Source organism: Hoplias malabaricus, chromosome 1 (assembly GCF_029633855.1).
Source record: "Hoplias malabaricus isolate fHopMal1 chromosome 1, fHopMal1.hap1, whole genome shotgun sequence".
Taxonomy (NCBI): domain Eukaryota; kingdom Metazoa; phylum Chordata; class Actinopteri; order Characiformes; family Erythrinidae; genus Hoplias; species Hoplias malabaricus.
In genome coordinates, this window is record NC_089800.1 from 33,081,939 (window position 1) to 33,109,174 (window position 27,236).

Here is a 27,236-nt window from a genome sequence, read left to right on the forward strand (position 1 = left end):
ATTGAGGGGACGTGGGAGTTTGCTGCTCCACTTTACACATGCTTTGTGGATTTGGAGAAAGCATTTGACTGTGTTCCTCTAGAGATTCTGTGGGAGGTGCTCCAGGAGCATGGGGTGCCAGGATTGCTCCTCTATTTCCAGTATTTGCATGCTCTGTAGTAAGTCAAGCTTGTTCAATGTGGGCATTGGACTCCATCAGGGCTGTGCCTTTTCTCCACTCCTGTTCCTGATGTTCATGGACTGTGTTGCGAGGTGTAGCCTGGGACAGGAAGGCTTCTGTTGAGGGGCTCAGAAGGTGGCAACGATGTTGTTCTTCTGGCTTCCTCGCATGGAAGCCTCCAGCGTTCACTTGAGCAGTTTGCAGCCGAGTGTGAAGCGGTTGGTATGCGGATCAGCACCTCCAAGTCTTATCTCCCAGAAACAGAAGGCATGCTTCCTTCAGTTGGGGGGGAGAAAGTACCCCAAGTGAATTAGTTCAAGTATCTCAGGTTCTTGTTCACAAGTGATGGGAAAAGGAGTTTGTGAGATTGACTAGAAGTTAGGTGCAGCGTCTGCAGGAATGCAGTCACTGTACCAGACCGTTGTAGTGAAGAGAGAGCTGAGCCATAAAGCAAAGCTCTTAATTTACTGGTCGGTATACATCCCCACTCTTAACTATGGTTATGTGTTCTGGGTAATGACCAAAAAACAGAGACTGCGGATACAAGTGGCCGAAATAAGCTTTCTCTGACGGGTTGCTGGGTGTACTCTCTGTAATCGGGTGAGGAGCTCAGTGATTAGGGAGGAGCTCGGAGTAGAGTCACTGCTCCTTCACGTTGAGAGGAGTCAGTTGAGGTGGTTCAGGCATCTAATGAGGATGCCTTCTAGATGCCTCCCTATGGCTGGCCTGGGAACAACTGGAGATCCCCCAGGAGGAGCTGGTGGAGATTGCGGGGGACAGAGACGTCTGGGCTTCTTTGCTCGCCTAGTTTCCACTGCAACCCTGAAATGGGTAAGCGGAAAAGATGATGAAGATGATGATGATAATTTAATTGCAATTTAAGATAGTGAACAATTAATTTGAGATATCTTGAATCGGAGCTTCAGTTGAACTCAAATTTAACTCATATTTCAAGTTATTTCGCCTAGTCAAAATATAATGAGAAATATCTTAATTTAGAAATTTACCTGGTCATAAATGAATTGCAGATATCTGTAATGTAAATTCAGTTGACCGATTTAATGTTAAAATGGCTTGCCATACATGTTCCATTGGACCGGCAGATCATATGGCATGCATTTGGGGCCAAACCCATCTTGATTGTAACGCCTGGACATGTAAAAATATTATGTGTCCAGATGGCAAAATATGAAGCATTAAAGACGCTGCACACCTTATAGCCAATCAGTGAACTGGTGCTCAGCTCCTTGTGACTGCACAATGAAGTCCACCAACTAGGGTGGTAGTTGTAGTTGTGCTTGTTGGACCAGGGATAGTGGTGGTGGTTGTGCTAGTTGGAGCTGGGATAGAGGTGGTGGTGGTTCTTGTTGGAGCTGGGATAGTGGTGGTGGTAGTGCTTGTTAAAGCTGGGATGGTGGTGGTGGTGGTGCTTGTTGGAGCTGGGATGGTGGTGGTGGTGCTTGTTGGAGCTGGGAATGTTTCCTTTTGATGCAGGAAAAGTTATATTTTGTGTTTTATAATACCTATTTAGGCGGCACGGTGGCGCAGCAGGTAGTGTTGCAGTCACAAAGCTCCAGGGGCCTGGAGGTTGTGGGTTCGATTCCTGCTCTGAGTGACTGTCTGTGAGGTGTGTTCTCCCCGTGTCCGTGTGGGTTTCCTCTGGGTGCTCTGGTTTCCTCCCACAGTCCAAAAAACACATGTTGGTAGGTGGATTGGCGACTCAAAAAGTGTCCGTGAATGTGTGTGTCTGTGTTGCCCTGTGAAGGACTCCAGGGTGTATTCCCACCTTGTGCCCAATGATTCCAGGTAGGCTCTGGACCCACCGCAACCCTGAACTGGATAAGCGGTTACAGAGAATGAATGAATAATTCCTATTTATTCATTCCTAATTTATTTTTTGTATTACTTTTCAAATATATAAGACAACAATACAAATTACAATTATATTGATATGTGTTAAAATCATGAATATGCAAAGTGCAACCTCAAAAGCAGTGCTACTTAGGCCTGTGTAAAATTGGGACAACCTTTTGTTTATAAAACATTCAAATTTACAATGTATTGTTCATTTATTCATATGATATTTAATTATGGCATGCATTAAATACATATTAAATGCAATAAAGATAATAAAGTGGGAAAATTCTATTCATTTATCAGGCCCTGTCATACAGGGTTTTGATAGGGTTGTGACAGGGCCTGACGGTCAGACATTTTAACTGCTATTTTTCAGCCTGTTAACATCAAAACCGTTAGCATGCCAGATATATCAACTTTTTAGATTTACAACAATTTTATTCTCTTCTGGGATATTTTATAACAAAATAACAAAAAAAAAAAAAAAAAACAACAACAACAAAACAAGCTTACAATCAAACAGTTCAATGAGAACTGTCACTTGCACTTGCATTAAGGCACACTGCACATAGTGATTTATGTAAATGTGACAGGACCTGACAATGTGACCATTTTGAAATACTATTTATTTCTAGAATTTATGAATACTTTAATGTTTTTAATCAATGTATGTGAATGCTAACAACTTAAAGTTATTATTTATGGTTATTTATATTTATTTATTTATAGTTATTATTTTATTATTATTATTATTATTTTCCACATAAAACTATGAAGCATGTAGCTCAAATGTGACTGGGGAAATCCCTTTTTCATGATTTGTCCTTTTCAAATGTGTTTTTATTAAATGAAAAAAATCTGATTGCCTAATAAATTACATATTACTTTACAGAAACACTTATTATTCATCTTGAAATATTTAGGCATTTTTGGATTATACAGGTTCTATTAACTGTGCTCTGTCAAACATTTAATAACCTTTTTGTAGCTAAGGGACATTTATTTGACAATACTTGTAGAAAATTCCTCCTAAGTGTATAGGAGTTTAGATTAGAAACCAATAGGGGATGGACTTTGACAGGGATAGAGTTGCACACTAGAGTTCTTATCTCATTGTGCATTTGCAGTCTGTAAATGCTTCTTTGTTCTATTTCTAAGATTCAGTTCATGCATTGGTGAAGAGAAACACATGCTTCTGTACACTCCTGCTGAGCTGTTATTCAATATAAAGAGCCCAAACTATATTCTCTGTCTCTTTCTCTCTGACCGGAGAACCTTAGTGGGTGAGGAGTCCCAGTCTAGACTACATTTATTACAGGTCCTATATTCAAAAGGTCCTTTGAGCAGGAGCTCTAACAGTACTAATGCAGAAGTCTCCCCTAATGAATTACATACTCTACCTGCTGTAAGCCATGGTCTCTTTAAATTGCACATAGTCTCTCCACTGCACATTTTCAGCCACAAAAGCTTCTGCAACGGTACTGAATATTTTTGGACTGCTATTACAGACAAATGTGAGATGGACGGCAAATTTATTGCTCCAACAGGCCCCGAAAAGATGCCAGGAATCTGGGTGGAGAGGCAGAATCAACATTAGCCTTAATGAGCCAGGCACCATGACGGGCAAGTTGGATTAAGGTGATGGCATGGTCCACGGTCGCATAGTGGAGCGAGAACTCGGAACTGGGAATGAGTTTACAGAAGGCTCAAAGGTGCCACGTGGAGTGGAAAGGTTGATGATGATCTGCTTCTTGCCTGAATATTTGTGGGTAGCAATGTCAATGGGGTTGATCCTGTACGTTTAGAAGGGAAGAGATGTGAAAAGTCTGATCATGAAACTGTCAGACTTCTTTAGCCAGAAGGGATGAAACAATATCAGGTTAAGACAAAGCAGATAGAAGGTTTCGACAGGTGAAGGAGGAGGTAGGCAGTGTTACGAGGCCTGGAGAAAAAAACAAAAATTAGACCGTCCAAGAGGTAACAGACAAAAAGTGGAATCAGCATGCCCGGCAAGCTCAAAGGCCAAAGTTGGCACGTTAACTGGAGTAGAGAGAAACCAAAGAAGTCAGCTGCTGCCAAATTTAAGAGGCCAATGGGGGCAGTAGGAGCTGGAATGCACTTGGCCACAATAAGAGCACACATGGAGTAGTTTGCAAGAAGAAGCGAAACACCCAGCGGAATTAACGTTATTGCAGACTGTTTGACCATCCAGGAAACCCACGGGCCGTCCTCAGCTGTCGTGGAAGACGTGGGATGGGAAGGGCAGCCGCACACGTCACATGACAATGCAATGGGACCTACAAAAACGAGACAATAAAGGTCCAGGTCCAAGGCACCTCAGCTGGTTGGAAGGTTCCATTGTTGGAGCTGCGCAGCAGCCTGAGCAGAGAAAATACTATGGTAGTCATAAAATCCGGTTCCACCGAAGCCAACAGCCAGATGCAGATAATCATGGCCAGGTAATCATTCTACTACTGGCAACGAGAAGGGAAGGTGGAGCACAAGATGTCGTGGTAGATGGAGAAGGCAAGAGCAAATTCTGGGAGTGTAAGGGATTTGGAAGCGAGTGGTTCATAGGGCCATAAAGTGAAGGAACCATCACCGGCATCTATGGTGCAGGGAGCGGAAGGACTAGAAGAAGGAAGCAACAAGGAGGCGAAAGTACCATCTGCACCTTGGATAATGCATTGCTGTAATGAAGCGAGACGAGAGGTGGGTTTAATATGCGGGCATTAGTGGGTGGCACGGCCGGAGGAGCAGTGGAGAGGGTGAATGGCATATCCATAGAAACAGTCCAGTCTGAAGCAAGAGGCATGGCAGCAGGGGGACCTGGAAGAGAGACGGAGGGAAGGGGTCGAGGGATGATTGAGGAAAGGGGAGGGATGATTGTGAGAAAGGAACTTGGGATGACTGAGAACAGAGGTGGCAGGGAGAGAGGCGAGAAAAGACACCAGAACCAGGTGGAGGGCCAGAAGAGGCAGGCATGGTGCAGGAGGGAATGGCAGTAGGCCACACTAATGCAGACGTGTCAGCAGGGGGCAGCGAAACAACACCCAGAGAGATTGACTGCGCCAGAGCGTGCGGGAGGCATGACATCATTGGGTTGCGTTTGGGTTGTTTACCTCCGAGGAAGGCCAGGTACAAGGCAAAAAATTCAGCTTTAAGGGCGGTGCGAGCGAAGGGAATATGGCTTTCCCTCAGAACCTTTTTTAGTTTAGCAACAGTCCAGTCTGTAATGTAAGGGGAGCGAGATTTGGAGGAGGAAGCACAAGGAGGCTCGGGAGGCAGGTGAGGCGTTGTCGAGCAGTCAAATAATTAGTGCTAAAGGTATTCAAATCAATAAAATGACAAGGGTGCATAAATATATGCACCTGACTAATTTTGTATAAATAATTATTGATTTCTGTAAATCCTATAAACTTCATTTCACTTTTCAAATACCACAGTGTTCATCTGCTATATGATATATTTAACTGAAATTGCTGATCCGAACAACCAATGATTTATAAAGTAAAATTATGATTAATTATCAGGGGTGCCCAAAATTTTTCATACTACTGTATATATCATTCTGCCTTAGGATTCATTACTGGTGACCCCTACAGCACACATCACTATTTATTATATGAAAAGGCTGGAGGGTCTTCTCTTGCTTTATGTAGAGAAACGCATTGGTTTATTTTCATCTTTAAAGCACTTTCTGGCCATATGCCATTGTATATCACAACAATGCTCACTGAAAGTAACACAATTTACCAGACTCACTCCAGTGATTGAATCAAGAGGTACCAAGAGTTTTTACTGAAGTGGGAAAAACTGCTTTTAGTTACAGTGCACCAGCGAGCTGGAATTCAATACAGGAAACACTAAAGTTCAGCTGGAATTCACTACAGGAAACACTAAAGCTCAGCTGGTATCACTTTTAAACTTTTAATTTCTAACCACCTTCATGCACCCTGCCACTGTTTTACTAGATTTTATTTTTATTTTATTTCCTTTATCTTTTTTTAAATTATTATTTTGATTATTATTTATTTTACTACTTTAGTTATTACTTTAGTTTTTAACTGTTAAGTTTTTATGTTCCTCTTTTTATTCGTTTATGAGTTTTAACCTTATCAGATTTTTATTTTTAATTAAATTTTTATATTTATCTTATATATTTATTTTTTTTATTTTTGTCTTATTCCTATTCTTATTATTATTAATATTATTATTTCTCTTACTAATTTTAGCTATTCAGTTTTTTTTTTACTGCTGTTTGCCTTAAGTTTGTATGTTCCTCTCTTGTTTACTCATTTGAATTTTACTCTAATTTATCAGATTGTTATTTTGAGTTTAATTTCTATATTTATCTTGTTTATTTTGTCTTATGCTTGGTTTTTAGTTTATTTATATGTGACTTGTACTCTTATGATTTTTTACTTTATTTTGTTTCTTTGGTTACATTATTTATTATTTATTTTAAGTTCCCATATTCATTAAACTTTTTTTTCAATCCCTTTGTTGTATGTTTGTAATGCTATGCTACATTGTAAATGAGGGTTTCCCTCAATTTTTCATCGGTAATTAAAATTAATTACACAGATTTTAATTTAAAACATTTTAAGACCCACAGGAACCCTGTAATAAACATGGCTCCAGAACCAGAATCTCCTAATGACATATTGTCTGATTTCCTGTTGTTCTCTGCTGCTTCTCTGGTTCTAAATGGTTCTGTGTAGCTCTGTGTGGTTCTCTCTGGTTCTCTGTTGTGCTTGATTTTTTCTTTGTGATGTTTCCCAGTTCTTTATAGATTTGTGTTGTTGGGGTTCTCTATGGCTGTCCTTGATTCTCATCAGTTCTCTTTGCTTCTCTGTGATTCTCCTTGGTTCTCTGGTAGAACATGTAGAGTCCTCTCAGGATAAACAACAAAGCAATAACTGAGAAATATGACCCATAAATAATAAACTGAAACAAAAACAAACAAAAAATTCATGTTGAGCATTAGTAAATTATTAATTCAATCAATCATTCATTTTAGAAGAAAAAGTTGTTATTAATGAACTAAATATTAATACTTATAAAGTGTTAATATTTACTGTAACTGACCTGGGGGACAATGTCTAAACCCAGTCCTCCACTGTCCACCACCACTGAGGTCAGAACCGTCTGCAGAACCAGAGCTCCGAAAGTGTTGGCCCCGAACACCAGAGCATAACGTTCCGTAGACAGTCCTGCAGCTATCTGGAACCTAATAGAAACAACCACAACAATCCCTTCATTAGTCATTCAGAGAGGCTGACACGTTGGAACCCCAGCAGACCACGGAGTAGAATGTGGGTTCAGGGCAGGTTCTCAGGGATCCCCGTGGGCTGTATTAAGTCAGTGTGGACAGATCAGTAACTCTCTGTTCAGGGGTCCACATCTGTTCACACATTTTTTATCCCAAGGGTGTGTGTTTGTGTGTGTGTGTGTGTGTGTGTGTGTGTGTGTGTGTTGTAGAATAACCTACATGGTGATGGTGATGAGGAGCATGTAGAGACTCTTGAAGACAACGTATCCTGTGTAACACACCCAGATATTTCCAGAAAATACCATTGCGAACAGGGCAGTACCCCCTGAAGCCGAGAGGACCCCGAGTGCCATTTCTCCGCATAAGCTCCAGTCCAGGTCTACACAGCCCACAGAGTATGCTGCTCCCGCCCCTACACAACACAACACAATAAATGTGATTGAACTGTTTGAACAGGGTTAGGGCTGAGTGTGGTTCTGACTGAACAGTTTGAACAGGGTTAGAGTTGAGTGTGGTGCTGACCGAACAGGTTGGAAAGGGCCTCTGTGGCACCATTGAAGAGGCTGAAGTTATTGGATGGTTCTGTGTGATCCCACAGAACTTGGACATAGTTCACAGTTTGATTGTAGCCACATGTTGATAACATCCACCACAAGGACCACAGCACCATCCCCTTCCTGGAGTAACACTGCACGACATCTCTCCACAACTCCCTCAGAGTCAAACAACATCCTATTATTAAAAAAATATTTTTGTATTACACAATACAGCACATTATTACACAGTATAGTGAATTATTACACAGTATAGCACATTATTACACAATACAGGACAATTATTCTCCAGAAATGTGGGTCACCTCCTTTTTTCACTTAGTGAAATGGCTCTTGAATCCACAGAATCAAACTTTCATTAATTCTCACAGAATTATGAACAGATTCAATTTTCTCATGTTTTCCAGATTTTTACGGTGTAAAAATAATTCCAGTTGGACAAGTAAAAATGAAATTATATGTGACTAAAATGAAATTTTAATTGTTGCTTTGTGTTAGCATATAATCGTTATATTTTGTTCTATTTCATATTTATTAAATATAATGAGTTTGTTCTACGTAATCTTAAATTACCTACACTAGTGTAGGAAGATTCATTCTTCAGAACTTTTTATCCTGCAAAAACGTTGTAAATAATTGTAGCATTGGATTTGGATTATTTCTGCTTAATTGTGGTTATTAATTATGGATTCTTCTTATTATTACTAATTGTAGATAATAATAATGTTAATAATTTATCATAAATTTATATACGATTCCACGCCCAATGATTCCAGGTAGGCTCTGGACCCACGGCAACCCTGAACTGGATAAGCGGTTACAGATAATGAATGAATGAATGAATATATACCATTCCCCACTAGAATGTGGGTTTTCAGGATCTTCCGAATCTTCAATGATGGGCCATTACAACAATATTACTTCAAATCAAAGAACACTTTATTGGAAAGAAACAATATTCATTTGATAGACATAGCACAATTATTATAAACTCACAAACGGGGATCAATGCAGATGAAACCCTTCTTATGAGTCTTATCGGTGGCTAGGCTATATGGCTTGTGTGACTAATGTGATCTACTCTAATGAATTATCTAGTGAATAAAGTGTAAGTTTACCAAGGGAAACTGATATCTGAGCCTTACTGTGACGTAGTTCTTGCTAACCAATGGATCGATCAAGTGGATCAAGTTTCCATTGAAGTCGGTTCCTTATGACTTGGCGGTGTCCCATATCACAGCGGGTGCTGATGCATCTGGAGGAGGGAGTGGTCCCTCAGCGATGACAAGGGATCGCTTCCACAGCTTTCTCCTGAGCAGGAGTGACGTAGCTGGGATTCTTTTTTTTTTGGGAGAACTTATGTCTGCTGTTCTGGCTGGGAGTTCTCCTGAAGAGAGCGCGTCTGAAAGTACCTCTTCTATCAATTTCAGAATGGATGTCTGAAGTCTGTAAATTCCTATATTAACTATTTACTAATTTCAGGGGTGATTCCTTATTCTGGCCAAAAATAAGTTTCACATGCTTTGATCAGCCATAAGTAAAAACATATTGACTGGGCAATAAAAGAAAACAAAACAACAAACAACACACAAGTTGAAGAAATAACAGAGTTATTTCTAAAACGTTTAAATATCTGATGGTGACTCAGTGCTAGACCTGATCAGAGTGTCCTCTGTCCAGTTCTAAGATGGGTCCTTGTTCTCCGAATCTTTCCTCAGAATGAGCGGGAGTCAGCACTCTTTTCTTTTTTTCTCCCTTGTTCTCGCTCCCTTTTCTTTACGTTTGATCCTGACGGATCCTCCGTTGACCTCTCTGTTCCTTTTTCGACTCTCTTCCTTTCTGACTGTCCAACTGTTTTCTTTCCAACTGTTACGCCCACTTGAGAGGTAGCTGATTGGCTACAGGACCTGGGGAATGCACGTGACGTCCGTGTGGTCTGAGTGTCCAGTTCCAAATGAATAGAATTTAACTTTGCTTAGGCGGATAAAACCTCTTGTATATTTTAGCGTTAATTTCTTTCCTGAGTTTGTAATGGTCGAGAAACGTGGTAGAGGAGCTAGCAGGGAAAGTCACCATTGAATCTCACAATTACTGTCTGGATAACTTAGGATAGGCACATCAGACCGGAGGCCATGCTACAGCTAGCTCACCGTTCCACACAGAGAACTACCACTCCAGCGTGCATGTGCAGTAATACATTACATGTATAACCACTGTTACAAATTCACTCCCAACAGAAAGAAGTCTGACCCTGGCCAACAAGCTTTTTAAAAGGTCAACACATTAGCAACCAAACATGGCAATTCAGTTGGGCGTAGTACAGGCACAAGAAATAGAAGCACAAGATAGATTAGATTCAACTTTATAGTCATTGTGCAGAGTACAAGTACAGGGCCAAGTGCAATATATAACATTATTTGCAGTTGTGATATAACATTGTGATTATATGTGATATGGAAGTTGTAACCACATATACATATTCATTCATTCATTATCTGTAACCGCTTATCCAGTTCAGGGTTGTGGTGGGTCCAGAGCCTACCTGGAATCATTGGGCGCAAGGCGGGAATACACCCTGGAGGGGGTGCCAGTCCTTCACAGGGCAACACACACACACACACACTTTTAAGTCGCCAATCCACATGTGTTTTTGGACTGTGGGAGGAAACCGGAGCACCCGGAGGAAACCCACGCGGACACAGGGAGAAGACGCCAACTCCTCACAGACAGTCACCCGGAGCGGGAATCGAACCCACAACCTCCAGGCCCCTGGAGCTGTGTGACTGCGACACTACCTGCTGCGCCACCGTGCCACCCATGTCTATGAAATACAACTTTACAGAAGGTGCAGTGAAATGATTGTGCAATGTTTATTTAAAGTGTCTGAATAATGTTCATCAGGATAACAGCCTCAGGAAAAAATCTTTTATGAAGCGCAGGAACGTAGGCTCCTGTAACGTCTGCCAGATGGTAAAAGGCTGAAAAGTCTATGATTTGGGTGGGTGACATCCTTGACGATATTTCTTGCCACCCGCTGGAGAGCTTTGCGGTCTGCAACACAGCAACTGCAGTACCATACAGAGATGCAGTTGGTAAGTATGCTCTCAATGGTACAGGAGTAAAAGTTCACCAGTATCCTGGGAGACAAGTGACCTTTCTTCAGACTCAGAATAAAATAGAGGTGTTGCTGTGCCTATTTGATGAGGACGGAGGAGTTCAAGGACCAGGTGAGATCACTGGAAATGTGGAGACCAAGGAACTTGAAACTGGACACCTGATCCACTGCAGTTCTGTTGATGTAAATGGGGGTGTGAGATTGGTTCCTAGTCCGTCTGAAGTCCATGATGATCTCCTTTGTCTTGAGCTTGTTTAGTACCAGGTTATTGTTGTGGCACCATAAAGACAGATGCTGTACTTCATCCCGGTAGGCCGTTTCATTATTGACTGTAATCAAGCCAATCACCGTGGTGTCATCTGCGAATTTGTCTATGGTGTTTGAACCATAGGCAGGTACACAGTCATGAGTGAAGAGAGAGTACAGAATTGGGCTCAAAACACAGCCTTGTGGAACGCCAGGGTTCAAGGTGATGGTTGATGAATGAAGGTTGCCTAATTTAACATATTGGGGTCTGTTAGACAGGAAGTCTAAAATCCAGTGGCAGAGTGATGTGCTGATGCCCAGATGGTTGAGTTTGGATACCAGCATAGATGGAATCACTGTGTTGAATGCATAACTAAAATCGATGAACAGCATTCTCACCAGTGGCGATTGCTCTAAGACTGCAAGGGAAGCTCAGCTTCCCCTAAAATATAAAAAATAAGTGATCAAATATATACTGTTGTGTGTACATGTCACTGAATACATATGCACTACAACGCGCTCAACTTTTGTTCAGAATCAGCTTCTTATCACTGGTAAAGATGCGGCTTTCCTCTCAATCACTCCCGCAGCCTCACAGCTTCTGCATGATGATTGGATGATCTGTCTGAGGCTGAATCCCTTTTTGATTGACAGCGAAATGAGTGAATCAGCGATCCTTTGGTGTAAAGATTCGTGGGAGCATTACATTTTCATTATGTTCTGAGTTGAACCGGAGACTTTCTTTACTCCTCTTAGTGGCATTTTCTTTGTTAAAAACGACTAGCGACAAATGGAGCTTCTATTTCTGGCAGGGTTTTTTGTAGCTGCTTGTGTTTGGAGACTGATTTCTATCACTCTTTCTGATTCTATGGCAGTTTCTGTCCAGCGGGTGCTGCTGAGCCCCACCACTGTCACAGATCACTCACAGGCGGACACACTTCACATGGGCCAGGGTCGTTTAAGCAGCCTAGCTCTGCTGGCCATTGAGAGGACACTAGTCAAGTCCCTGGAAAAGACACCTTATTGATACGACAGGGTCACAGATCATTTTCTTGAAAAGAAACGGAGGGTAGAATTTACGTATAAATAAACCCACACATTTTATGATGTAGGCCGAAATTGAGCTTCCCCTCCTTGAAAGACCAGCATCCGCCACTGATTCTCACATATGAGTTCTGACAGTCCAGGTGGGTTAGTGCAGTGTGTAGCTAGCGTCCGTGTTGAGATAGCGTCCTCAATGGATCTGTTGCTACAATAAGCAAACTGGTGTGGGTCCAGCATAGCAGACAGGCAGGAATTCAGGTGAGAAAGAACTAGTCTTTCAAAGCACTTGGAAATTATTGGGGTGAGTGCAACAGGTCGAAAGTCATTTAAGTCTGAAGCAGTAGAGGGCTTAGGCACTGGCACAATGGTGGCAGACTTAAAGATGGATGGTACAGCTGCCTGGGCAAGCGAAACATTAAAGATGTGAGTGAAGACACCCGCGAGTTACACAGCCAGGTACACGATCAGGGCCAGCTGCCTTTCGTGCATTACTTTGCTCAGCATGCAACTGACGTCTGAAGTGGAAAGTACAAGTGGGTTGTTGTCTGGTGGAGGATCGTTGAAGGATCTGGTGAAGATATCTTGTTGCCCTGGTCAATTCGAGCGTATAAGTTGTTCAGCTTATCAGGGAGTGAAGCACTGTTGGTAAATGGAACAGTGCTAGCTGGTTTATATTCAGTCAGGGTGTGTATTCCTTGCCACATATGCCAAGGGTCAGAGGAGGTAAAGTGCTCCTCAATCCGGCGTTTGTAGCACTGCTTGGCTATAGCTATTCCTCTCCTCAGGTTAGCTCTGGCCAAGCTGTATGCTTCCCAGTCTCCTGATCTGAAGGCATCATCATCATGGCTTTGAGCAGAGTGCGAACCTCTCTGTTCATCCAGGGCTTCGGATATTGGGAATGTTATTATTTGTGATGTCACTCTGTCCACACAGTTGTTGATGCGTTTCAGGACAGAGTTAGTGTAGGTGTCCAAGTGTATGTGTGAGCCTGTAGTGGCTCAGGCAGCATACTCACTCCAGTCGGTGTTTTGGAACTGTTGCTGAAGGAAGGAGTCAGTCCCATCCATCCAGATCTTTACAGTTCTGGTTGAAGGCTTAATCCTCTGCATGACTGGAGTCTATTTGGGAAGCAGGAACAAAGAAAGTCGGAGATGGAGGAGGGATGTTGTTTTGTATGCATCTGCCATATTTGTATAAACTTTGTCCAAAGTTTTTTGTCCCCTTGTGGTGCAGGAGACATTCCGGAAAAAAAATTGGTAGTCCAGATTTTAAATCAGAGTGGTTGAAATCTCCTGATGCAATAAAAGCTCCGTCCGGTTGTGTATTTTGCAGTTTGGTAATAGAAGCACAGAGACACTCCAAAGCCGAGTTAGCGTTAGCGTCAGGAGGCACATAGACTACGGCAGCAACAATACAGCTGAACTCACAGAGTCCATGCACTGAAGATAAAAAATGTTTTTTTGGACCATTCTCAAAGTATTTAAAATTTAGAAAATATCAAAAAGGTCCAAAATACACCCTCCCTCTTCGGGGAGGCATGTTCGTTACAGAAGAGTCGCAGACACCAGTCGAGTGAAGTTCAAAGCAAATCAAAGTATTTATTTACCAATACTGGATCCAGGAGAACCAATACATTGAGAACAGTGTGTTACCCCTCCCAAGTAAAGCTCTGACCTCTCAAGATCTGACTCCAACAGTTATACCCCAAATGACGTAAACCCTGCCGGTGAGGCGTTTTCTGGCTGATTAGCATATATTAATATGCATAATTTCACGTGTTAGTACTCAGCTCTTCACGTGCAAGATTCAGGTGCATGTTGTGACCTTGAAGACATTCGTTATCCGGCCAGGCTGACAATGGGCCTCTCTTCCCAGCACTCCTCTCCCGAGAGACTAAAATTTAGGGAGTCAGAAATGCACTTCAAGGTCACAACATGCACCTACACATCAGCCCTCCGTGACCAACACTATGATTGATGTCAGTGTGTTAAAAGCCTGGAGTGCACATCTGTTCAAAGTTAGACGTTAAGAATTAAGAATGTGTAAATATCACGTGAGTTATCATGCCATAGAGTTAGCTTATAATATGTCTTTTAAGAGTAATTATCATATAAGTTAGTAGTGCAGGATCAAGCAAAATGTTTAACTACATGTGTAATACATAATGTCAATGCTGGTTAGTCATTCATATAAATGCATATAAGGTACAAGATTTCACACAATGAGTATGTAGTTATAAATGCTAATTTAACTAATCATCATTTAAGGATATTTGTCAACAAACACAAAGTAATAAAATTGTTTCCCACGACAGCACCACGCTTTGTTTACGTAGATACAGTTTCCTCCGCCACGTTTCCGTGAAGAATATTAAATTACAGTCCCTGAGCCAGCTCTGTGTGAGGGTCCAGATTTTTAACTCATCCAGCTTCCCCGGCAGTGAGCGAGCATTCGCAAGAAAAATGCTAGTTAATGCCGGCCAGTGTGGGTTTAGCCTTAGCTTAGCACGTAAGCCACCGCGCTTACCCAATCTTTGTTTACGCTGGCGTCACCGGCGTCGGGTCCTTCCGGTCAGCAAGATTGACTCGCTTGGTTCTGGTGTTCGGATCATCTCTGATGGAAGCTGGTTGAAGTCAAACCGATGCGTGAATCCAGTGTTTGTGCAGTGAATGTTAATTTCAAAAATTGTCTGTCTGTCGTAGCTGTAGTTCACAAGAGTTATTTGCACAAGAAAACTGGAGATAGCTAAGTAAATAAGTATAATATTACTAAAACTGGCAAGACGCTGAGCCTCGCGGTGTGATCACGACGCCATCTTTTTGTCTCATCAGATACATTCATATAAAACAAAAACAAAGGCATATATGCAAATTAAACACATTTGTCCATCACCCGCTTTGTATTTTTGTTTGTAAACACTACGCAACACAGAACATTTTAACGTATCAACCTTAAACATTTTTCTAACATACTGGTACTGTCCATATCAGGAAGTTTGTGTTTTCTTTTCTTACTCTTTTCCAGTACAGAACAAAATGTATGTCCTTCAACATCCCAAAACAATTCTGTATACATGGTTTAATCTCTGAGTGTGATAGTTATTTGTCCATCTGTTAGAACCCCACTCAGTGGTAACTCTGGGATGAACTCTAGTCCTGAGATTGTAAGTGTAAGTCAGTGGAAAGTCAGATGGGCCACCAACATGTGTAGGACTGTCAGTAGCACTACAGTCATGGTCTTGGCCTGCAGTATAGTCAATGTCCCCTGTGGCTATGGAAACTGACAGGCGAATAAACAAAAAATATTAAAAAAAATAAACAAACAAACTAGGGGTGAAGTCTCTGCCCTCAGGAGCAATCAGGCCTTTAACACACCTCTAAAACATTAGCCATCATGCCGGTTTAAACCCCTGGCTGTCATGCCCTTGTCCTGTCGTGTCTGTTTTCCCCACCATGTGCTCTCTTAGCACATGGCTCTATTTGTTATTGTCCATGTCTCCGCCCATGTCCCGCCTTTCTTCCTCCTCCTCATCATTGTACTTAAGTTCCCTTGTCTCACTTCCTCTTGTCAGTTATTTGTTTCGCTTCCATTGTTGTTGTGTCATGTTGCTCAGTACGGTCTGTCTGTCTTTGTCATTTCCTGTTGTCGTTTGCTCAGTCTAGTCTATCTGTCTCTGCTGTTTCACCATTGTTGTTTTGTTTCCTCTGTTGTCAAGTCTGTCTCAGTTGTTTCCACCTTCAGTTTGCTGTTCCTCCTTTGGTTTGTTAGTTCCTGTCTGTCTGTCTTGTCTGTTATTCATGCCCTCCAAGTCACTCTTTGTATCTTTCTCATCTCATGTCTGTTTGTGTCTTTTCTCTGTTTAACCCTGTGTCCAAGTTTAGTCTGCTTAGCTCCCTTTGTCCATGTATCTGTTAGCTCCCTGTTTGTTGTCTTTCCTGATAGAATGGCCGAGCCGTTAAAGGACGCAGCTAGCACAGACGGCAATTTTTGAGGCTAAAAAAAGTCCAAGCGTCTATAATCCAGTTGATGAACGAGTCAGGCACTGTAGAGCAAATTTATTTTGTGGGGGTGGGGGGGGTGGGGGGGTTAAGGGTAGGGGCTGTTAGCCTCCATCCTGAAGACAAGGGAGGTGAGGTTAACAGGGACGCACCTATGGGAGATCCATGGTTGAACAAATTCCCCAAGAGTGCGCAAATCAGCCCCCCTAAACCCTCTACAGCTCCAGCACGTGCCCTGCGAGCAGCACAAGCCCCTGCCTCCGTGGACGTTGTTGCAGGGCATCCTGCCTGGGTGGACGTTGCTGCAGGATCCCCTGCCTCTGTGAACGTCATTGTAGGACTACTTACTGCTGCTGCGCTGCTCCAGTGGCTGCAGCACCTCCAGCCGCTTCTGTTCTTGTGAAAAATGCGAACCCAGCCACTCCTGTCCCTGCAAAGGCGGCTTCCACAGCTGCTCCTGTCCCTGCAAAGGCGGCTTCCACAGCCGCTCCTGTCCCTGCAAAGGCAGCTTCCACATCTGCTTCTATCTCTGCAAAGGCAGCTTCCACAACCGCTCCTGTCCCCATGAAAGAGGCTTCCACAGCTGCTCCTGTCCCTGCAAAGGCGGCTTCCACAGCCGCTCCTGTCCTTGTGAAGGCGGCTTCCACAGCCGCTCCTGTCCTTGTGAAGGCGGCTTCCACAGCCGCTCCTGTCCTTGTGAAGGCAGCGAACCCAGCTGCTCTGGTCCCTGTGAAGGCGGCTTCCACAGCCGCTCCTATCCTTGTGAAGGCGGATTCCACAGCCGCTCCTGTCCTTGTGAAGGCAGCGAACCCAGCCGCTCCGGTCCCTGTGAAGCCGGCCAATCCGGCCGCTCCTGTCCCTGAGATGGCGGCCAACAAGGCCGCTCCTGTTCCTGTGATGGCAGCTTCCTCAGCTGCTCCTGTTCCTTTGATGGCGGTGAACCCCGCTGCTCCTGTTCCTGTGATGGCGGCGAACCCCGCCGCTCCTGTTCCGGTAGTGGCGGCTTCCTTAGCCTCTCCTGTTCCTGAGGAGGCAGCATCCGCCGCTCCTGTTCCAGAGAAGGCAGCATCTGCCACTTCTGTTCCTGCGAAGGCGGCATCTGCCGCTTCTGTTCTGAGTTGTGACCAGGCTGGCTTCTCGGACAGCCCCACAGACATTTGCCAGTCCTGGGCACTCCCCTGTTTTGATTCCTCTGTCCATCCATGTCCTGGTTCCTGTCTCTGTCCTCGTCCCTGTACCTGTGTCTGCCTTTGTCTCTGTCCCTGTCACTGTGTTCGTGTCAGTCCCTGTAAACATCCTAGTCCCAGTTCCCCTGCCAAGTCCTGTCCAGTCCCCCTTTCTACCCAGTGTCTTGTCTCCTGTCTCCTCTCCTGCTTTGTCTCAAGTCCAGTCCCCTGTCCATTCCCAGTTCCCCGTTCCGTCACCTGTCCAGTCCCAGTAACTGGCCTCAGTCCCGTCACCTGTCCTGTCTCCATTCCAGTCCCAAGTCTTGTCTCAGTTTCATACGTCTGTTCTGTCTCAATTCCCGTCCAATGTGCAACCCCAGTCTCCTGTCAAGTCTTGTGTTTCCACTCCCGTCCTGTCTAGTCTTTTGCAGTCCCGTGTCCCATCTCCTTTTCCCTTTTATCAGTGACCTGTTCAGTCCCCTGTCTGCTCTCCTGTCACTCCCCTTTGTCAGTCTCCTGTCCTGTCCCGAGTCCAGTCTTCTGTATCCGATCATGTCGTGTCCCCAGTTCCTGTGTCTGTTCCTGTCTTGTCCTGAGTCCTGTCACCCTTTGGTTAGTTGTCTGGTCTTGTTCTGTCTTGTTTTCCATGCTCTCACCTGCTCCAGCTCCTGGCAGGTCTAGGTGTTCGCGCCCTGGGAGTTGCACATTCAGGAGGGGGCATCTGTCACCCCCTTTTCCTGTCGTGTCTGTTTTACCTGCCATGTGCTCTCTTAGCACAGGGCTCTGTTTGTTATTGTCCATGTCCCACCTTTCTTCCTCCTCGTCAGTGTCTTCGTCAGTGTCATTTGAAATCCGTACCCCTCGTTATCTGTTCCAGGTAAGTCTTGTCTGTGTTATGTATTTAAGTTCCCTTGTCTCACTTCCTCTTGTCGGTCATTTGTTTCGCTTCCATTGTTGCCGTGTCATGTTGCTCAGTCCAGTCTGTTTGTCTTCATCGTTTCCTGTTGTCGTTTGCTCAGTCTAGTCTTTCTGTCTCTGCTCTTTCACCATTGTCGTTTTGTTTCCTCTGTTGTCAAGTCTGTCTCCGTTGTTTCCACCTTCAGTTTGCTCCTTTGGTTTGTTAGTTCCTGTATTTCTTGTCTGTTTTTCATGCCCTCCAAGTCGGTCTTTGTATCTTTCTTGTCTCACGTCTGTTTGTGTCTTTTATCTGTTTAACCCTGTGTCCAAGTTTAGTCTGCTTAGCTCCCTTTGTCCACGTCTCTGTTAGCTCCCTGTTTTTTGTCTTTCTGTCAAAGTCTCTCTTTTTTGTTATCTTTCATTTAAATAAATGTTTATTGTGTTTTAGCAAGTATGTCCGCTTCCGTCAGTCTGACTCTGTGTTCCTGACACTGACATTCAAGTATTTTCAGAAGTGGAAGAAAAAATTGAGTAGATAGAAGTATTTAAGAGAAGAAAAACATTAAAGAGTAGAAATAATGGAGAAAAAGAGAGGAAGAAGAATTAGAGAGAAAGAAAATCTGCAAGCAAAATTCCTAGAATCAAGAAAAGAAAGTATATATTGTATATGCAAAACAGGAAAACAAAATACCTCATTATTTGATACTGATTTTGTTTGCATTTTGCCAGTCTTAGCTTTTTTTTCCAGCAAGGTCTTTTGATTCTGGAATCTCTTTGCTTCTGCTCCCTTTTTTATGCCAGACCACATAGAAGAATAGCCATATTACACATTCCAGTTCTTGAACTAAATGTGGAACCATTCGGCGTGTTTCCACTGACATAAACTGGTGCTCGAACCAGAAAAATTAGTTCCCAGCTGGAACCAAAGAACATCAGCCGTCGCTGAATAATACGAGAAAAGACAGAAACACACTCCGTTTGCATTTGTGTTTCTGGGGGTGTGTTTTGCGTGACACCATATGCATTAGCCAGAGCCTTGGCTTGGCATTGATTAGTACACAAGCTCGGCAGCATGGCGCACAACGCAACATTTACACATGCATTATATCTCACAGAGAGAGGAGGACTGCTGAATTTGTATTATTTTGCCTGAGTATGTGTCTTTGTGGTGGCATTTTGTGGTATTAGTGTGTTTATAAAACTCCATATAGCTGTACACAGTCAAACTGAGGTTCACGTGGTTTACTCAGGCTACGTTGCATAAATAAGTAATTGTAATTCTTCAAACCAACAAAAAACCAACAAAACCAACAAAAAACCAACAAAATGTTCTTGGTAGATCATCTAGTATTTATTTTTAAATAATTCCTTAATTTGGGCAGCACGGTGGCGCAGCAGGTAGTGTCGCAGTCACACAGCTCCAGGGGCCTGGAGGTTGTGGGTTCGATTCCCGCTCCGGTTGTCTGTGAGGAGTTGGTGTGTTCTCCCCGCATCCATGTGGGTTTCCTCCGGGTGCTCCGGTTTCCTCCCACAGTCCAAAAACACACGTTGGTAGGTGGATTGGCGACTCAAAAGTGTCCGTAGGTGTGAGTGAACGTGTGTGTGTCTGTGTTGCCCTGTGAAGGACTGGCGCCCCCTCCAGGGTGTATTCCCACCTTGTGCCCAATGATTCCGGGTAGGCTCTGGACCCACTGCAACCCTGAATTGGATAAGTGGTTACAGATAATGAATGAATTTCTTAATTCCTAAGTTTACCTGGCGAACAAGTTGCATATGGGTACAACTGTGTCAAACGAACTCCATTTAGACAATCAAAACAGGTGGAATCTATTTTTTTTAAATGGTGCGAAAAAACTCACTCAGAGAAGAAAAAAGGGAATGCAGAAAAAGAAGAAATGAAAAAGAACTTTTCTGTCTTGCTTCCAGCGGTCAATGCTTCTCAACTAGGGTAGGCTCTCTCTAGAGCTCTTCAGCTCTCATCAGGCATCAGGCTCTCTTATGGCTCTCTCTTAAACTGTCTTGGGCTCCTCAAGCAGGGTCCAGATAGAACAAACCCAGAACTTCCCACCAGAAGCTTTATTTTATTTTTATTTCTAGTATAAATATATGATAAAGAAAAGCTATAGTTTAACTCCAGCAAAGCTCAATGCCACTCCCAGAGCATGAAGGAGACATCTGACCCCCAAAGTTGTGACAAGAGCTTCAGGATCAGCGACAGAAAAGAAGGCCACATACTCCTTCAGAATGATCTTCTGAGCAAAAGGCCAAGTAAAGACCTGCATGGACATGTCTCTCACCAGGAGGCAGATCAGCGATGACACAGAATTCACACAGAGACCTTCAGAGCACCATCAGCTACAAGGCCTGCGTCTGTAGTGCTCCAGGAAGTGTCTGTGTCCACCACGTGTCTGTGACATCTCCAGGGATACGTAAGGTAACATCGTTTCATTTCTTTCATAGCTCAGGAGTGGGGTTGTATGCTTTGCTGGGATAAACTATAGCCTTTTTAGAATTTAGGGTAATTATCATAGAGAAATTCCCTCATATATTAATCTCCCTGCTCCCTCATGTATCTCTGTAATCCATTTTGTTATATGAATGTACAGGGTGGGCCATTTATATGGATACACCTTAATAAAATGGGAATTGTTGGTGATATTAACTTCCTGTTTGTGGCACATTAATATATGGGAGGGGGAAAACTTTTCAAGATGGGTGGTAACCATGGTGGCCATTTTGAAGTTGGCCATTTTGGATCTAACTTTTGTTTTTTCAATGGGAAGAGGGTCATGTGACACATCAAACTTATTGGGAATTTCACAAGAAAAACAATGGTGTGCTTGGTTTTAACTGCCTTCTTTCTTGACTTATTTACAAGTTTCTGACCACTTATGAAATGTGTTCAAAGTGCTGCCCATTATTTTGGATTGTCAATGCAACCCTCTTCTCCCACTCTTCACACACTGATAGCAACACCGCAGGAGAAATGCTAGCACAGGCTTCCAGTATCCGTAGTTTCGGGTGCTGCACATCTCGTGTCTTCACAGCATAGACAATTGCCTTTAGATGACCCCAAAGATAAAAGTCTAAGGGGGTCAGATTGGGAGACCTTGGGGGCCATTCAACTGGCCCACGACCACCAATCCACTTTCCAGTAAACTGTTCATCTAGGAATGCCCGGACCTGACACTCATAATGTGGGGGTGCACCATCTTGCTGGAAAAACTCAGGGAACATGCTAGCTTCAGTGCATAAAGAGGGAAACACTTCATCATGTAGCAATTTCACATATCCAGTGTCCTTGAGGTTTCCATTGACGAAGAATGGCCCCACTATCTTTGTACCCCATATACCACACCATACCATCAATTATTTTGTTCCAACAGTCTTGGAGGGATCTATGCAATGTGGGTTAGTGTCAGACCAATAGTGGTGGTTTTGTTTGTTAACTTCACCATTCACATAAAAGTTTGCCTCATCACTGAACAAAATCTTCTGTGTAAACTGAGGGTCCTGTTCCAATATTTGTTTTGCCCATTCTGCAAATTCAGTGTGGCGATCTGGGTCATCCTCTTTGAGATGCTGCAGCAGCTGGAATTTGTAAGGGTGCCATTTGTGAGTAGCTAATATCCGCCAAATGGATGTTCGACTGATGCCACTCTCCAGTGACAGTTTTCATGCGTCCACATTTTGGCAAATCCAACACTGAACCAGTTTCACGAAACTGGGCAAGCAGTTTGTTAACTGTATGCAATGACCTGGTTACTGCATTCATCAGACATCAACACAATTTCTATCCGCTCCTCATGTGTTAACCTCTGCGACATGTCAATGGCTGTAAACAAAGAGAAACTTGCAAATAACTCCTGAAAGAATAAAGTTAAAACAAAGCACACCATTGTTTTTCTTGTGAAATTCCCAATAAGTTTGATGTGTCACATGACCCTCTTTCCATTGAAAAAAACAAATGTTGGATCCAAAATGGCCGACTTCAAGATGGCCACCATGGACACCACCCATCATCAACACACATATACTAATGTGCCACAAACAGGAAGTTAATATCACCAACCATTCCCATTTTATTAAGGTGTATCCATATAAATGGCCCACCCTGTATAATCAATATTCCTTATTTGATAATTAATAATTAATAAACCAGTTGTGTGATAAAACAAATTCTTGGTTATTTGTTTGTGTGTGCACCTTTCTTGTATGGAATTATTACTTTTAGTTCAGATTCGGAGCCAAGAACCTACAGTGGGTCAATGAGCATAATTCATTAATAATAATTAATCATTGCTAATTCTGCTATATAATATGTAAAGACACTGACCTTGGGTGTCCCACAAGTATCCATCATAAGGCCTCTACTATTTAATCTTTAGGTTACCACTAAAGAAAATCCTTAAAAAATAATTGTATTTATTTGTAAGGTTAAAAAACCTGCAGCTTATTCAACATGCAGCTGCTAGTATTCATGCTTTTACTGCAGTTTGCAAAGTGGATGACTTTCCTGGCACAGAGTTTATATTTAATATTTGGAGTTACATTAAAAAAGATTTTTTATACCTTGTTTCCCTGAAGCTGGATTCCAGCATCTACCATGATCTTCTTGTGAATCTTCTTTTATTTCTTGTGGAATGTTCACTCTTTTATCTGATTCAGTTTTTTCTGTGTTTGCTGGGTTTTCATTAGCATTCTCATGTCTTTCTACGCACTCAGGACTCTCCCCTCTCTGGTGGAAGAACATGCTGGTCCTAGGCATTGGCAGTAGCAGAGCTGTCACCATGGCAATTGAGATTAGCACCAGTGTTAGTACCAGGATGTTGTTATAAGAGAGTAGGCTGAAGGAGACAAGGATTTGGCCCAGCAGCGAGCCCACAGTGAAGCCCAGCAGCTGTACACTGCGACAGTAGGAAGTGACCTTCAGGTAGTGTTGCCATGCCACCTGGCTGTAGATATAAGAAAAGTATGCCACATCACAGGCCGTCACCATGGCATAAACAAACTGCATCACCTGCATGACCTTGACCCCACGGAGCCAGAGCAGCATCCCATTTGTCCCAAACAGAGCGCAGCACTGGAACACGATTACAGGCTTATACCGCAGCCAATCTGTGAGCATGAAAACGGGCACCAGGATGGCCAGGTACGAGTATGTCCACACGGGAAACACCTGACTTGTCACCTGGGAAATGCAAGTCCATTATCAGAACACCTCTATAATCAGTAATCCACCTCATCAATACTCCTCCTTTATCAATACTTTTCCATTATCAATACACTCCATGATCAATACTACCCCATAATCAATACTCCTCCATTATCAATACACCCCCATAATCAACATTCTTCTATAATCAATGCACCCTCATAATCAATAATTGCAGCTCCTCTGCCACCGTTACTCTCACAGTTGCTCTGTGATCTAATGCTCAGGGGACTAGCAGGTGACATGTCACTTACATTACCCCAAGTTTTTCTCTTGTGGGTGTGTCAAAGCCGCTCTCATTGTGGTGGGGGCGGTGTGTGTTCAGAGTGCAGAAACTGACCCTGTGTCTATGATTGATTCAAGTAATTTCTGGCTGCCAATCTTTTAGAATCTCTAAGTCTCTTTTCCACATCAAATCAAATTTTGTATAGCTCTTTTTACAACTGATGTTGTCACAAAGCAGCTTCACAGAATTCCTGTAAGACAAAGATTTGATATGAAATATATAGAATGTAAAAATCCCCAGGTGAGCAAGCCAAGGGCTACAGTGGCAAAGAAAAACTCCCTCAGTTAAGGAAGAAACCTTGGGAGGAACCAAGGTTCACAAGGGGTGACCTATCCTCCTCTGGTCAATCTACTAGAAATAATAGTTAGGAGTCTGTGAAAACTTCAATGTGGGGGCATCTCCAAGGCACTTGGTGGTTGCTGGAGCATGGGCAGCTGGTCTGAAGCCTGGAGGAGGAGCTCGACAGTCATCCATCAGTGTCCAGCCGGACAGGTGGGCTGTTGTTTACTCGGAAAAAGGTAAAGGGATGGAATTACTTTTTACTTTGTTTGTAAAGCAGAAAATGTGAACATTTCCAGAGTGTGGCTAATGACTCCGGCAAATCTGACTATGACAGCTTTAACTAAAAGGAGAGAACCAGAAGGACACACAGACGCGAGAGTATCCTGAAACACTGGCATGCCTCAGCTCCAATGTCAACAAACCTGAGTGAAGTGGTGGGACAACAGCATCAGCATCTCATTTTACTATAATTCCCTGTGTCCATGGACCCCCTGGATCTGCTGCCTTTATCTATGAGGGAGCATCTACCAAAAGATAAACTAAACAAATTAGTTTTTTGCCAAGATTTGAAGATTGCGACTGTGTCTGAGTCCTGAACATTTTCTGGAAGATCATTCCATAGTTGGGGTGCTTTATAAGAAAAAGCTTTTCCCTCAACTGAGGCCTTCTGAATTCTGGGAACTATTAAAAATCCAGTACTCTGTGATGTAAGTAAACGTGGAGGCTCATAATAGGAAAGAGTATTTTGAAGGTATTCAGGAGTGAGCCCATGTAGGGCTTTATATGTTAATAACAGAATTTTGTAATCGATGCGAAATTTAACAGGCAGCCAATGAAGTGATGATAGAACTGGACTGATATGTTCAAATTATGTAGTTTTAGTGAGGACCCTGGCTGCAGCATTTTGAACTAGTTGAAGTTTTCTTAAATTTCTGCTTGTGCATCCTGACAGTAGTGCATTACAGTAGTCAAGCCTTGAAGTAATATAGACATGTACTAATGTTTCTGCATCCTGCAGGGATAAGGCATTTCTAATCTTGGCAATATTGTGAAGATGTAAAAAAGCTGTCCTAGTGATACTACCTATGTGCTGATCAAATGATTAATCTTGGCCAATTATGACACCAAGATTTTTTGCTGCTGAACCAGGTTTAACTGGAAAGTCAGCAAGATTTAAAATTAAATCTGATAATTTATTTCTTGCCACCTTTGGACCCAAAACCAGGTCCTCTGTTTTGTTGCTGTTTAGAAGGAGGAAGTTACGCAAAATCCAGCCTTTCACGTCTTTTACACAGTCCTCTATTTTTTTTTAATCTCTCTTTGTCATCGGGCTTGGCTGAAATATACAAATGTGTGTCATCTGCATAACAATGAAAGTTAATGTCATGGTTTCTTATAACTGTGCCTAGTGGTAACATGCATAATGTAAATAATAATGGTCCTAAAATAGAGCCTTGCAGAATTCCAAATCTTACTTTAGAATAATTTGAATTTAAATTGTTTACTTTTAAGAATTGGTAATGTTGCGTTAAGTAGGATTTGAACCATAATAGGGCTGTCCCTGTAATTACAACCATGTTTTCTAACCTTTTTAGGAGAATATTGTGGTCTATCGTATTGAAAGCTGCGCTAAGGTCAAGAAGCACCAACAGGGAAACGTGGCCTTGATCAGAGGCAAGAAGAAGTTCATTTGTTATCTTGACTAGAGCTGTCTCAGTGCCTGTGAATGATGTGGCCTGAAACCAGATTGGAAATTTTCATATATATGATTCTTATGTAGATATGAATTTGTTGGGCCACGGCTTTTTCTAAGATCTTGGATATAAACGGCAGATTAGAAATAGGCCTGTAATTAGACAGTGTACAAGCATCAATATTTGGTTTCTTGATCACAGGTTTAATAACTGCTAGTTTAAAAGCTTTGGGTACATGGCCCAGACTAAGGGATGAGTTTACTATAGTTAAAAGAGGATTGGTAATAGATGGTAGTACTTCTTTGAGTAATTTTGTGGGAATTGCATCAAGTGTGTGTGTGATGGAATTTGTTTATTAAAATGATTCATAATCAATAGAGATATTTTTAATTAGCAATGACCATGCATGCTTGTGTAACTGAAAGTGTTTTATTCCTAATTCTCTGTGTGAAACAGCAGACTTGTGTGTGTGTGTGTGTGTGTGTGTGTGTTTCAAATAACAGCATATCGACACCTTCCGTTCAATCAACTCCTTTTGTTTCCAGACCAGAGAGGAGACAACCGAGATTAACTGAATAGAGGGGGTGCATAAAGCACGTCTGGAAAGGTATGTTAGAAATACAAAAGAGAGTAAAAACAAATTGTAAAAGAATTGGAATCATACTGGGAGCAAGATACATTGAAAGGTGATTGAAACCAGCAGTGTGTAACCAGGCTTTTAGATGGCATCATCCATTTAATGCCTTGTTATATGTTACCCTAACAAATTTACACAGAACGAATAGATGGTTCGTTTAAAAAAATGTTTTAAGGCACTTCAATAAAATGTAGATTTCTGCTCAGAACCTTTTGCTTTTCTGTGAAGTTAAGGCTTTTTACAGATTCATCAGTGAAAGGGCCTCCTTATAAGGCAGTCTTTTAAATTTATGGGCAGAGATAATGATAGTTTTATGTTAAATACAAAGAAACATATACAGCCTCCTAATTTGAAGACATCTGGTATTCACTAACGTACACACGTTCTACTAAAAAAATCTGGTGTTTCAAATCGTTCATGTATCTGACGGAATGTCCCTTTCCTCGTAAATTACATGCAGTTTACTCATGCTTTTTAGAAAGGTTTCATGAATGAGGCCCAGGAACACCACTGTACATGGCTACAGTCTGCCTGTCTCCATGGTTACTCAGCGTGCTCCATTGATTTTAGCTGTCAGCTTTTAACTCAATATCGAAGTATTGTTCCAGCTGTGCAGCCTTAGAAACAACACCTGTCCAGCGGGAGTTGTGACGTGTAAGGTACCTGTTCCACTGTGAGGTTCTTGTCAGGTCCAGTGAGAAAAGGAATGAGAAATGGTTCTAAAGGTTTCACTGTGCTGAAGAACCCATAAATACAGAGCAGAGATGTGGGGTATTGCCAGCTCTCCTTCCACAGCCTCAGGACCTCCAT

At 42.6% G+C, this 27,236-nt stretch overlaps 1 protein-coding gene across 1 annotated transcript; it reads right to left on the minus strand.

Annotated features, from left to right (window-relative positions):
* Positions 1–6,832: 6,832 nt before the first annotated feature.
* Positions 6,833–27,236, minus strand: slc19a3a (solute carrier family 19 member 3a). The gene is made up of 7 exons (XM_066685197.1): positions 27,090–27,236; positions 22,901–23,503; positions 9,655–9,673; positions 7,815–8,024; positions 7,512–7,704; positions 7,109–7,250; positions 6,833–6,967 (listed from the first exon to the last, which is right to left on the minus strand). The coding sequence occupies exons 1-7, from the start codon at positions 27,234–27,236 to the stop codon at positions 6,833–6,835; spliced, it is 1,449 nt and encodes a 482-aa protein (XP_066541294.1).